Consider the following 13,047-nt stretch of genomic DNA (forward strand, 5'->3'; position numbering starts at 1 on the left):
AGAGAGAGAGTAGTTAGGTAGGTAGGTAGATGAAGGGGGGAGGGAGAAAATAATAGAGAGAGGTAGAGAGAGGGTAGGTAGGTAGGTAGAGGGATAGAGAGAAAGAAATAGAAAGAGATAGAAAGAAATACAGTAGATAGGGATGGAGGGAGAGACAGTAGGTAGGTTGGTAGGTAAAGGGATAAAGAGAGAGAGAGAGAAATAGAGAGAGATAGAGAGAGAGTGTGTAGGTAGATAGGTAGGTAGGTAGAGGGACAAAGAAAGAAAGAGAGAGAAAGAGAGAGAGAGAAATACAGTAGATAGGTAGGTGCTTCTGTTGGCACAGCACTTGATCAATGTAATTCTCATCTATCAGTTAAAGAGCTTTCCAAAAGGGAAAAAAAGTTTTTGCACTCTGGAAACCTCCCCAAAACAGCCCATTTTTCGTGAAAACGGGACCATTTTTTTCAAAAAAAAAAAAGAGAGGCATGAATAGCTTTGGGGGGGGGGGCTTGCAGAATGCTCCTGGGGGCTCATTTCTGCCCCCAGGAGCTCTCTGAAAGCCTCCATAAGGGTATGCATGGCCATTTTGGTGAAGGGGCGGAGCTTCAGGAGGCAAAAATGCTGTATTCAGTGTATAGCACCCAGATTTTCAGCCTATTTTTGAGGAAAAATGGTGCATTTTATAATCTGAAAAATAAGGTATATAGCAGTTAGCAATAGCAGTTAGACTTATATACCACTTCATAGGGCTTTCAGCCCTCTCTAAGCGGTTTACAGAGTCAGCATATTGCCCCCACAGTCTGGGTCCTCATTTCACCCATCTCGGAAGGATGGAAGGCTGAGTCAACCTTGAGCCGGTGAGATTAGAACCGCTGAACTGCAGATAACAGTCAGCTGAAGTAGCCTGCAGTACTGCACCCTAACCACTGCGCCACCTCGGCTCTTCTAAGTGACTGCTAAGAGTCAACATTGACTTGATGGTACATAATTAATCTACTTTAATATAGGTTCTGTCCTCAAAAACAGTTTTATAAGTTTCATTTCCTTGCTCATATTTGATGATGATGTTATCCATTCAGTTGAGTCTAACTCGTGGCAATTTTTTGGGCCAGGTCACTCCACATCTTCTGATCTTGCACTATTTCTTTGAGTGTTTCTATGCTCTGCCTGATGTCAGCTTTGATAGTGTCCAGCCATTATGTTCTTTGATGGCTGGGTTTTCTTTTACCATTAACTCTTCCAAACATAATTGCTTTCTCCAGTGAATTCCCCCGCATTACATGGCCAAAGTAAGTGAGACACAGTTTTGTGATTTTGCTTTCTAGTGTTATGCACTCCAGTACCTGCTTGCTAGTCACTGCTCACATTTAGATGTAGGAAAGCAAAATTTGATTCCAGAAACAGGAAGGAACAGTATACCTAAAGAGACATCCTGAATTTATCACCCTGGAGAATCGCCAAAGCAAAGCTGTAGGGCCAGGGAATGAAATGTCCTCAATTGGACTCACACCTTACTAGAATCCCAGAGTTAAAGATGGTAGCAAGACCAAATGAGGACCAAATGAGAAGCTGCATCACACTATTGTTAGATGATAAGCTCCAATAGCTAGCTAACCCAAGATCCAAGAATGATAGAGATTTCAGAAAGGTGTCTTTAATACTAGGGATAAAAACAACCTTGAAGACTGTTCAAGACTTGGTAAGTTCCCAGGCAAGCAAAACAATTAAGGCAGAGGTCCTTTGAAACATTTCCTTCCCATTGACCCACCCCCTGAACCCATTGCAATCCTCCTCCATCTGATTCCCACAGTGCCTCACAGTAACACAAGCTTCCTATTGCTTAGTTCTCCTTTAAAAAGGAAATAGGAATCAGCTTGTGTTCTGGCTCAGGATCCTGCTGACACTCCAGGAACATTTGGAGAATAAGGGCAGCTAAATAAATGGCTAAGTTGCTGCCAGTATGTTGTTGGTGCAACATTTCAGTTTACCCATACTCCCTTGTGTTCTCATTTGATTTCTTGGCTGGAAGCTCTTGGTCTGGATTAGCACAATTTATCTTAGATGTGCTTCTGCTTTGTCTTCCTTTGCCATGCCTTCTGGTCAGCTATTTGGTCTTTCTGGGAAGATATAACAGGGAATTTGGCCAAAATATTCAGAGATATTTGGAAATGGGAAATACTTGAATACCTTAACCCAATAATATAGATTATTGGTAATATTTATTTATTTATTTGACTTCTCTGCTGTTGCAATAAAATGACATTTGTATTAATTTTTTTGGCAAGTTCCATATACGTATTTCTTATGGTACTAATGAAAAGAATCAAAAGATAAATTTACATTAGCCTAAGATTTTTTTAAACTTCAGAATCATTTTCTTGGTGATATTTCTATGAAAAAGAACTAGACCTTTCTACAAAATTCTTTTTCCAACCATTGTCGTAGCAGCCAACACTCTGAAGCAATGGGGTGTATTTCCCAGGCTGCTATAATATCACATGAATCAAGATTTAATGTTCAGGTAAGCTAGTGTAGGTAATCTTAAGGGTCTGGAGAGACAGAATCCCAATAAGAATAATCAGTAGCTTTTGAGCGTTGCCAATGTAGAAGGAAGCATCTTTTCACCTACAATTCAGCTTTGTTAAACTCTTTTTGACATTAGAAAAAAGGTAAAAGTTTCCTTGTCCAGTCATGTCCAACTCTAGGGCGAGGTGCTCATCTCCTTTTTTTGGGCAAAGGAGCCAGTGTTGCCTGAAGACATCTTCTGTGGTCATGTGACCATAAGGGATATACACCAAAGGTGCATGGAAAACTAGTATCTTCCCACCGAAGTGGTACCTGTTAATTGTACTCGCATTTGCATGCTTTCAAACTGCTAGATGGGCAGGAGCTGGGGCAGGAATGGGAGCTCACAATGTTGCATGGTGCTCAGATCTCGAACCCGGGCTGTCAGCTTTCCAGCAGACAAGCTCAGTGTCTTTAACTGCTGTCGCGCGCCCCCTACATAACCACAAGCTTGATATTAAAAAGAAAAAGAAAGATTGCCTGTGATAGGATTGGCATGATATTTGCCATTTTTGAGTTGGGAGTCAGCAAAGTTCTGGATCCTCTGGATTAAAGGCCTTCTGAATCCTCCACTGATATTCCATACCACCAGAGCAAACTCACAAACTCTCTCTCCCCCCATCTCTCTCTCAATCTTAGTCTCCACCCACTTTGCCTCCCTCTATAGGATTGCTGCCTTAAGGCTCAATCCTACCTGTAGCATTAAAGGACAGGACGTGGAAGTCTAAACAGGTATGCTATTTGGGCATAGTGGAGCTGTAATAGCTGCCAATATTTCATCATGATATTATATCCGCAGTCCGGCGGAGACTCTGGTTGCTGCCTGGAATTCAGCAGCGACAGAGGCTCTTAACCGGATTGCGCCTTTACGGCCGATCCAAGGCAGTGGATCCAGGAGGGCCCCTTGGTTTACTGAGGAACTCTGGGAGATGAAGCGCCGAAAGAGACGCCTAGAGCACCGATGGAGATCCAGTAAGTCCGAGTCAGACCGAGCACTTTTAACATCCAGCATCAGAGTTTACATCTGGGCAATTAGAACGACAAAAAGAACATACATTGCCTCTCTGATTGCTTCCGCTGAGTCGCGCCCAGCCGCCTTGTTCAGGATAACCCGTTCCCTCCTAAATAGGAGGGACACGAGCGATCCTTTGCAAGGCAGAGCTGAGGACTACGTCCAATTCCTTGCGGATAAAGTTGCTCAGCTTCGGGCGGACCTGGACTCCAATTCTGCAGAACCAGCTGAGGCACCAAGGGATAATCTGGTAGGACATCACTGGATTGATTTTCAGGCTGTTACCCCTGAGGACGTGGACAAGACCATGAGAGCTGTAAGTGCCTCCACATGTGTACTGGACCCGTGCCCCTCCTGGCTGGTTGTTAACAGCAGGGAGGTGACACGGGGGCTGGATCCAGGCGGTTGTTGCCGCCTCCCTTCGGGAGGGGGTCTTTCCCCCCGCATTAAAGGCGGCGGTGGTGAGACCCCTCCTGAAGAAGCCATCTTTGGATCCGGCCGTCCTAAACAACTATCGTCCAGTCTCCAACCTCCCCTTTGTGGGGAAGGTTGTTGAGAAGGTGGTGGCCTTTCAGCTCCAGCGGTCCTTGGAAGAAACCAATTATCTAGATCCCTTCCAGTCGGGTTTCAGGCCTGGCTACAGCACGGAAACCGCTTTGGTTGCATTGATCGATGATCTCTGGAGAGCCAGGGATGGAGGTCATGCCTCCATCCTGGTACTCCTTGACCTCTCTGCGGCTTTCGATACCATCGACCATGGTATCCTTCTGCGACGACTGCGGGAGGTGGGGGTGGGAGGCACTGTTTTATGGTGGTTCTCCTCTTACCTCTCGGACAGGTCGCAGTCGGTGTTGGTCGGAGGGCAGAGATCGACCCCTAGGCCCCTAACGTATGGGGTGCCGCAGGGTTCGGTCCTGTCCCCCCTCCTCTTTAATATCTACATGAAACCGCTGGGTGAGATCATTCGACGGCACGGGATAAAATACCACCAGTATGCGGACGATACACAGCTGTATCTGTCCGCCCCGTGCCAACTCAATGAAGCGATTGACATGATGTGCCAGGACCTCGAGGCTGTTAGGGACTGGATGGGGGTTAACAAGCTTGTACTCAATCCAGATAAGACCGAGTGGCTGCTGTGCTTCCCTCCTACTAATTGGCCAAGTGTTCCACCTCTCAGGCTGGGGGGTCAAACAGTACGCCCCTCAGACAGGGTCCGCAACTTGGGAGTCCTCCTGGACCCACAGCTGACTTTTGAACACCATTTGTCAGCTGTGACCAGGGGGGCATTTGCCCAGGTTCGCCTGGTGCACCAGTTGCGTCCCTACCTGAACCGGGAGGCTCTCACAACAGTCACTCGTGCCCTTGTGACCTCCAGGCTGGATTACTGCAACGTGCTCTACATGGGGCAGCCCTTGAAGAGTATTCGGCGACTTCAGCTTGTCCAGAATGCAGCCGCGCGAGCGATCGTGGGTGCGCCTCGGTTCACCCACGTAACACCTATCCTCCGCGAGCTGCACTGGCTGCCTGTTGATCTCCGGGTATGCTTCAAGGTGCTAGTTGTCACCTACAAAGCCCTTCATGGTATTGGACCTGGGTACTTGAGAGACCGCCTACTGCCAATTACCTCCACTAGACCAATTAGATCCCACAGACTAGGCCTCCTCCGAATTCCATCAGCCGGCCAGTGTCGACTGGCGACTACCCGGAGGAGAGCCTTCTCTGTGGCTGCTCCGACCCTCTGGAACGAACTCCCCGTGGAGATTCGTACCCTCACCACCCTCCAGGCCTTCCGCATATCCCTCAAAACCTGGCTGTTCCGACAGGCCTAGGGCTAAAGACTCGCTGCCCCACTTCGAATGGTATGATTGTTGTGCTTTTAACTATGTATGGTTTCTATGTTTTGTAACCCTGTTTGTACTTCCCCTCCCTTTTTTGAGTTGTGAGCCGCCCTGAGTCCCTTCAGGGAAAAGGGCGGCATACAAATAAATTAAACCTAAACCTAAACCTAAACCATATGAGGAAATCAGCTATTTAATGCTCCAATAATGATATACTTTTTAATATAATGTCTACAGTAAAATAGTTACTATTAATGATCTTTTACCACATTTATGTCTCACAATATTTTTTGTAGCACAAACCAAATCAAATTTAATAATTTCCATATTAAAGATTTAGGATTCATACAGCTTGGATTTAAAGAATTCTCTCTGGGGATTCCTTAGTGTATTTGAGAAGTGTTTTGTCTCAAAACTCTAATATAGCTAAATGTCTATGTTATTGCTGCCCAGTTGGATATAATCATGAAGTTTAGTGCATTGGATATAATGAATCAGTGAAGCAAAAGGAAGGAAATTCATAGAGAAACCAAGTTTAGTATTTATACATTTTTCAAAAGATGTTGCCATGGTATCATAGCAATGACCTTTAAACAGTTTCCCTCTGAGTGGGAGGAGGGCAGATGTCTCCTCCGTTAAAAAGCATATTTGCATAAGAAAAAGAAATATTTTTTCTATAACGGTGTCATGCCACCATGCTGTGAGGACTCTTTGTTTTATTCACTAAAACTGTCTGTAGAGGGAGTAGGATTGGGAGGGGGGGTTACAATTTGATAGCATTATGACAGTATTCAGTGAACACATCTGTTTCTTTCCCTCTCTCTTTTTCTTTTTCTGCTATTTGAAATTGAACAAGTTGAAGCAGTAAAAACTTTCTAAACTGCCTCTACTGATTTGTCTACTTCCATGGTTTAGTCTCTCTTAAGCCTAAATGTAAATTAAGATATAAATACAAATGAAAATGAGGTATTAAAAACATATGTGGTAAACCAAAAAGAAATCACATCAAGAATGAATGTGTGCTAAATGAATGTGGACTGAGTAAAAAAAAATCACTACAAAAGAAATACATCAATATTGTTTCATTATTCAGAGAATAAATAAAGATCGGTTTGCAAAACAAACAGAAGAAGAGTGAATTGGTTGAGAGAAAGGAGAATACCAAAGACCTCATGGTTGGATGTTAAAGATGAGATCTTGACAAAGAAAGAAGCAAGACGTTAAAAGAATAAAAGGCAATGCATGATTGTGGTAGAAAAAAGAACCAGTTGCAAAGATTTATGGAAAGGAATTGTGAATGTATGATTATAAACTAAGTTTCTTCTCACCTACAATTCAGCTTTGTTAAACTCTCCTTGTCCAATCATGTCCAACTCTAGGGTGAGGTGTTCATCTCCATTTCTTGGCTGAGGAAGCCAGTATTGTCCAAAAACATTTTCTGTGGTCATGTGACCCAGAATGGCTATATGCCAAATGTACACAAAACACTATTATGTTCCCACCAAAATGGTACCTATTAACCTACTTGCAGTTGCATGCTTTCAAACTGCTAGCTGGGCAGGAGCTGGAGCAGGAATGGGAGCTCACCCCGTTGTGCAATGCTCAAACCTGGGCTGTCAGCTTTCCAGATGACAAAGTCAGTATCTTTAACCACTAGGACATCATGCACCCTACATTGCCACAATCTTGACATAAGAAAAAGAAAGATTGCCTGTGATAGGATTGGCATAATTTTTGTTTGTGCAAAAGCATTGTACTGCACAATGTTTCATATACAGCATCCCTATATAATTCCTAAGCACCTGGATCTTGAAGACAGAATTGATCTTCATAATTTCCTCTTGTAGAAGTACATTCAATTAGATGATGTTATTCAAAAATCAAAAGGAAACTGGTAGCTCCTTTTTCAGATGGACTGTTTTATTAAAAGGTAGAGTGTTTTGTGAACTGCAGCTCACTTCAGCAGATGACTCACAAGTGGAAGAATTGCAAACATAGAAAACTTGGATGGAATAGAAGGAGGCTAGTGAATTTCCACAGCTGAATAAGAATCTATTGAGATGATGCTGGATCTTTAAGGAATTTGTTAATTCAGAATACTTAAAGCAGGTTTTCAGCCATCAAAATCATTATTTTTTTAGTTCATACATGTAGAAATACATACTGTATATGGAAAAACCTAGAATTTTAATGGATTGTAAGACAGAGAGTCCTTATCTTACGTTTCTTAAGTAAACATTGCTATCTTACATGTAAATGGATAAAAACAATTATATCTCATAATGTTTATAAGACAAATCTTATCTTAACTAAAGATGTTGCAATCTACATGGAACAGAATGGCATGAAGTCCCACAGAGAGAGTAACTACATTTAGTCAAATAGTCATAGATAGTCCAACTATGAATTTTCACCAATAATGATGGTTGGTGAGGAATGTACGTTGCATTCCCAACATACATTTATCCAACAGATAACTATACATTGTAACTTTTTGTGTACAATATATAGAAAGCAGAAGTCAAATTAAGACATGTTAATATTGGTAATGACTACCAACTCAGACATTGCATAGGACTTTTCCTAACTGTAACTCTATCTATTCAAACAAATTCATTGGGGGAAAAGGATAACTGATTAAACTAAAATAAGATGGATAGTTTGCAATACAGCTTGTTGTGGAAGTTATCTATATTTGTTAAAACTTTTCTCTCTCTAAAAAAAAGAGGAAATCAGGGAACAATCATTCCAGAAGTTGGCTTAACTGAATTTTTGCCATTCAGAAATATTACCATCAGCAATTTCCTTGTGGGTATACAGTATCTTAAATTGCAAATTAAGTACTATGCAGATGTCATGCATACATACGGACTCATCAAATTATTCATTTGCAAACAATGTTATGCAAAGTATGGAAAAAGGAAAAACAGCAAGCAAAATAAATTAAAGACAAGAGTTAAGAGGCAAGAGAAAGAAATCTAAGTCTGGTTTCCAACTTCTAGATTGTCCATATACAGATTTATAAATTGCCTTTTGTCTTTTAAACGTCTCATCTCTATTTTTAATGATCATATATACGAGTTGATTGTATACATTACAAATCTTTCCAAATAATTCACTATAAAATAGACTACTTTTAGTTATAACTAAATCCTCCTCTCCATCACCAACAAAGAAGTTAAAGAATTCCTTAATTCATAGAATTGAGCAATAGCAAAATCTTCCAAATTCACTGTCAGCTGTTTAGTCCCCATCAACAACAATACATTAAAAGCAGTGAAGAATGGATTGCATGCAGCACAGAAAAGAACACATCAGGTTCTGAAAATGGCATTTTCAGCAATGCAGACATAATGCTAAGGATGCTTCAAGAAGAAAGTAAGCCATATGAACCTTATCTCACCTAAAGCCCCTTGGCAGATATCAGTCCGGGTGGCACCTTCAATAATAAACTGAGGTTTGGAACACAATTCCTGGCAAAAAAAAGAGAATAAAATAAAACTTTTAGAGCTACTGTTTTAAGGATATGATTAAGAATTAGATAGATGATTGTTTGGGAATTCCAGGGTTGTTGCTAGCCTGGAGAGTCTGAAAAAAAACATCACAAAGAAGGCATAACTTCTACAACATTGCCAATAATCTTATTTGGTTCCAATCACCAGAAGTCAGCCTTTGGTTGAAGGGTGAGTTTGTGTTTTATTTATGGACCTCCTCAGCTGTGGAATCAATGTCCATGGGATGCTGAGATTATATTTCTCAACATAAATCATAAAGGTTTCAGTCAGCTTACTTAGCTAAATCTCATAGAAGACAAAGTATTCTGTTTAAACAAATGAAATTGAACAGCAAGCAAAGCTCTTACATCTTCATTATGTTATGAGATGTAACATAATTCATTTTTATTTCCAATGTTTAGGCTATGACCGCCCTTGTTTAGGTAACCTAAACAGGACCATTCAAGCATTACTGAAAGGCATTATTATTCTCATTCACTGCACAGTCAGCCAAATGTTTAGACTGGATTTGACATTTTTATCCACCTATTAAGTCCTTCCCAAGGACCTGGGATAGGGAGATATTGTTGCCTGATGATATTAAAGGTATAGATAAATACGTATGTAGTTCTCAACGGAACTACATCTACATGGAGGAAAGTACGTAGTAGGTACCACAAGGTTCTGTTTTAGGCCTAGTACTCTTTAACATCTTCATAAACAATTTAAATGAGGGGATAGAAGGGAAACTCATTAAATTTGCAGATGACACCAAGCTAGGGGGAATAGTCAACATTTTAGAAGATGGACTCAAAATTCAGAAGGAACTTGACAGTAAAACACTAGATCCTATCCAACAAAATGCAATTTAGTGATGAGAAAAGTTAAAGATTTTACACAAGTAAAGAAAAACCACAGGTATAGAATAGGTGATGTTTGGCTCAACAGAATAATTGTGAGAGGGATCTTAATGACCTACTGGACAATGACTTAAGTATGAGCCAGGCCAGCAGTGTGCTGCAGCTGCCAAAAAAGCCAATGCAGTTCTAGGCTGCATCAACAGAGGGACAGTATCATCATGTGACGTTATAGTAACATTTCATACTGCACTGGCAAGACACTTAGAATACTGTGTCCAATTTTAATGACAACACAAAAAAGATGTTAAGATTCTAGAAAGATGAATGGTTGCAGGAACTGGCCATGTCTAGTCTAGTGATGAGAAGGACTAGGAGTGACTTGATAGCCGTCTTCCAATATTTGAGGGGCTGCCACAGAGACAAGAGGGTTCTCCAAAATACCTCATGACAGGACAAGAAGCAACAGATGGAAACTTATCAAAGAAAGATCCAATCTAGAACTAAGAGAAATTTCTTGACAGTGAGAACAATTAATCAGTGGTACAGCTTGCTTCCAGAAGTTGTATGTACTCCATCACTGGAAGTTTTAAAGAAGATATTGGAAAGCCATCTGTCTGGAATAGTATAGGGTCTCTGGTTTGAGCAGGTGTTTGGACTAGAAGACCTCCAATGTCCCTTCCAACTCTGTTATATTGTATCATTGCAGAATTCAAGCTGTTCCAAGTGAAGCTGCCCTTTAATTGACTGATGGTAATTTTGTCAGTATTGAAGGTGTTCAACTGGTGTGTCAGTTATTTTGGTATTTGGAGTTCAAGGCACTTATCACCATTAGTACTATCTTTGTTTGTTTTGACACAGTTATTCTATTTCTATTTGCAGGGCTTTGTATTTTGTGATTTTCTCCCCAGTTCTTTCTCTTCTATCCTGCTATTTCTAGGTTCTAGGTTCTGCCAAGCTGTTTGAATTGTAAAGGTCCCAGAACATTTTGGCTTCTTTATTTTCAATTACTTTGTCTATTTTATGGTTCCATCAGTTCTTGCTTGCAGGCGAATGATATTTCTTGCAGATCTTCCAATGCACCATTGTTGGTACTCTGTCATGCCACTGTTTGTAGTCAGTTTGTGCAACTTCTTCCAGCAACTAAGTAAGTGGTCTATTGTTTCTTCAGCTTCTTTGCAGAGGCAGTATTTGCTGCCTATTGCTGTCTTCTCAATTCTCACTTTGTATGCATTTGTTCTTATGGCTTGCTTTTTTGCATCCAGAATTAGCCCTATGTATCTTTCTTCAACTTTCTCGCTCTTAGGTATTGCCAGATCTTGTTATCTGCTTTGCCTATTTTCTTAAAGTACTGGACATGTAATACGTTTCCCTGCTATGTCCTTTTCCAGTCTTCATTTGATCTTTCTTATACACCAGTTTAGTCTCTCCAGTATTCAGTCAGCATTCATTGTCTAGTAGTGCATTTTCTCCAATGTCCTTCAGATATTCCAATATCCTTTCTTCTTCTTTGTCTGGTGTACTTGCAACATTGCACACCCACCTATTTTGCTTAGTAAGTAGAGTCTATCAACATTGCTGTATGGATGAATGGCATGTTTTACTATCATTGTTTTTCTGAAATTTCTATATATGGCTTTTAGTTCTGCTTGAGTCCAGTCCACAACTCCAACTTGTAACTACTACACTAGTTAGCAGTTTGAAAGTTTTTGGTAAGCAGGTACGGGTAGTCCTCGAGTTGTGCCCCATTTTACAACTTTTCTTGTCACATTTGTTAAGTGAATCACTGTAGTTGTTAAATTAGTAATACGGTCACTAAGTGACCGTGACCCATTGACTTTGTTTGTCAGAAGGTCGCAAAAGATGATCACCTAACCGTGGGACACTGCAACTGTCACAAATATGAACCAAGCATCTGAATGTAAATCATGTGACCATGGAGATTTTGTAACAATCATAACTGTGAAAAATAATCATGTCACTTTTTTCAGTGCTGTTGTAACTTTGAATGGTCACTGAATGAATTGTAAGTCAAGGACTACCTGTAATTGATCTGTAGTTGCTTGGTGCAGCTCTTTTGGCTGGATCTTTCATTATCAGGTAGATTTTGCAGATGTTACCCAAATGTCAATGCTGGGTGTTATCAATGAGTGGATGCAGACTAGTCAAATGTTTCAACCAAACACCATGCACTTCAGCTTCACCTTATGCTGCCCAATTCTGGACCCTCCTTGCCCTTTTCTCCACCATTTCTGCTATTCTTATAAATCCTTTTATTCCAGATTCTTTTTTATTCTTAACCATCTTCTTTATCAAGCTGCATTTTGCTGTATTTTTGGTTATCCCATAACTGCAACATTTCAAGAACTTCATCAATGGATTGGTAGAAACCTTTCTGGTTTGACTGAAACTGGAGATTCTGCCTATAGTATGCAATTCTGACTTCATATCTGCTGATCATTTTGGTTATACCTGCTATTTGCTGCTTTATAATTTCCAGTGCTTCTTTAATCTTCCTTGTTTCTAGGTGATATTTCTTAATCCAGTATTCTTTTGGTTTTCTTTTTTTCACCTTCTTTTTTTTTCAATTGTTAGCACACTAATCTTATTTTCCAGCCTGTTCTTGAATTTTGATGGTGCACTCTTTGGCTTTCCCCGCTTCTTTGTTGATTTTGTATTCCAGTTATTCAGTTGTAACTGCCGAATTAAAAAGATGCACCTTATGCTCCTTTTCCAAAAAAACCAAGACATAGAGACCATTGGAAACTATGGAAGGATATGCATACCAGTTTGAATGTGACATACACTGGAAAGTTCTTCTAGAAGAAGCTTTGGTTAATATCAATGTTCTCAGATGAGTCTCTTCTGCAGATGCAGCAGGTTTATAACAAGATAGAGCTTGTTAAAGGTTTGGGTAATTAAAATCAGTATCTTGAGATCCCAAGGTTTTTGGAAGGAAGTATGGACAGGCATGTTCCAATTTTAATTTTATTATTGCTTTAACATAATCTGTGTAGTTTTCTACTGATTTTGCTGGCTCTTACAAAACCACATTCTTCTGGATTAGCTGAAATTCAAACATGTATAATCCAATTTAAAACCTGCAGCAAAGCAAATTTTATACTGTCTCTGTAAATCCAGCTCTTTGAATAAACAGTTTGTGTTTTGTTCAACTGTCCTTTCATCCTCAATGAGTGCTTTGAGTGGAATCTGGAGTTATGGCTGGCATCCACTCAGGAATGTTTATATATGCAGGTCTGTGTACATGTATTTGTGCATAGCAATATATATCCCTG

At 40.5% G+C, this 13,047-nt stretch overlaps 1 protein-coding gene across 1 annotated transcript in view; it reads right to left on the bottom strand.

Annotated features, from left to right (window-relative positions):
- CAPN2 (calpain 2) overlaps window positions 1–13,047 on the bottom strand; it is a 42,321-nt gene that overhangs the window by 26,864 nt on the left and 2,410 nt on the right. The window contains exon 2 of the mRNA XM_032215363.1: window positions 8,804–8,873. Within this exon, the coding sequence (XP_032071254.1) occupies window positions 8,804–8,873 (70 nt within the window). The remainder of the gene's footprint in view (window positions 1–8,803; window positions 8,874–13,047) is intronic.

This window comes from Thamnophis elegans, chromosome 4, assembly GCF_009769535.1.
Source record: "Thamnophis elegans isolate rThaEle1 chromosome 4, rThaEle1.pri, whole genome shotgun sequence".
In the NCBI taxonomy this organism is placed as follows: Eukaryota; Metazoa; Chordata; class Lepidosauria; order Squamata; family Colubridae; genus Thamnophis; species Thamnophis elegans.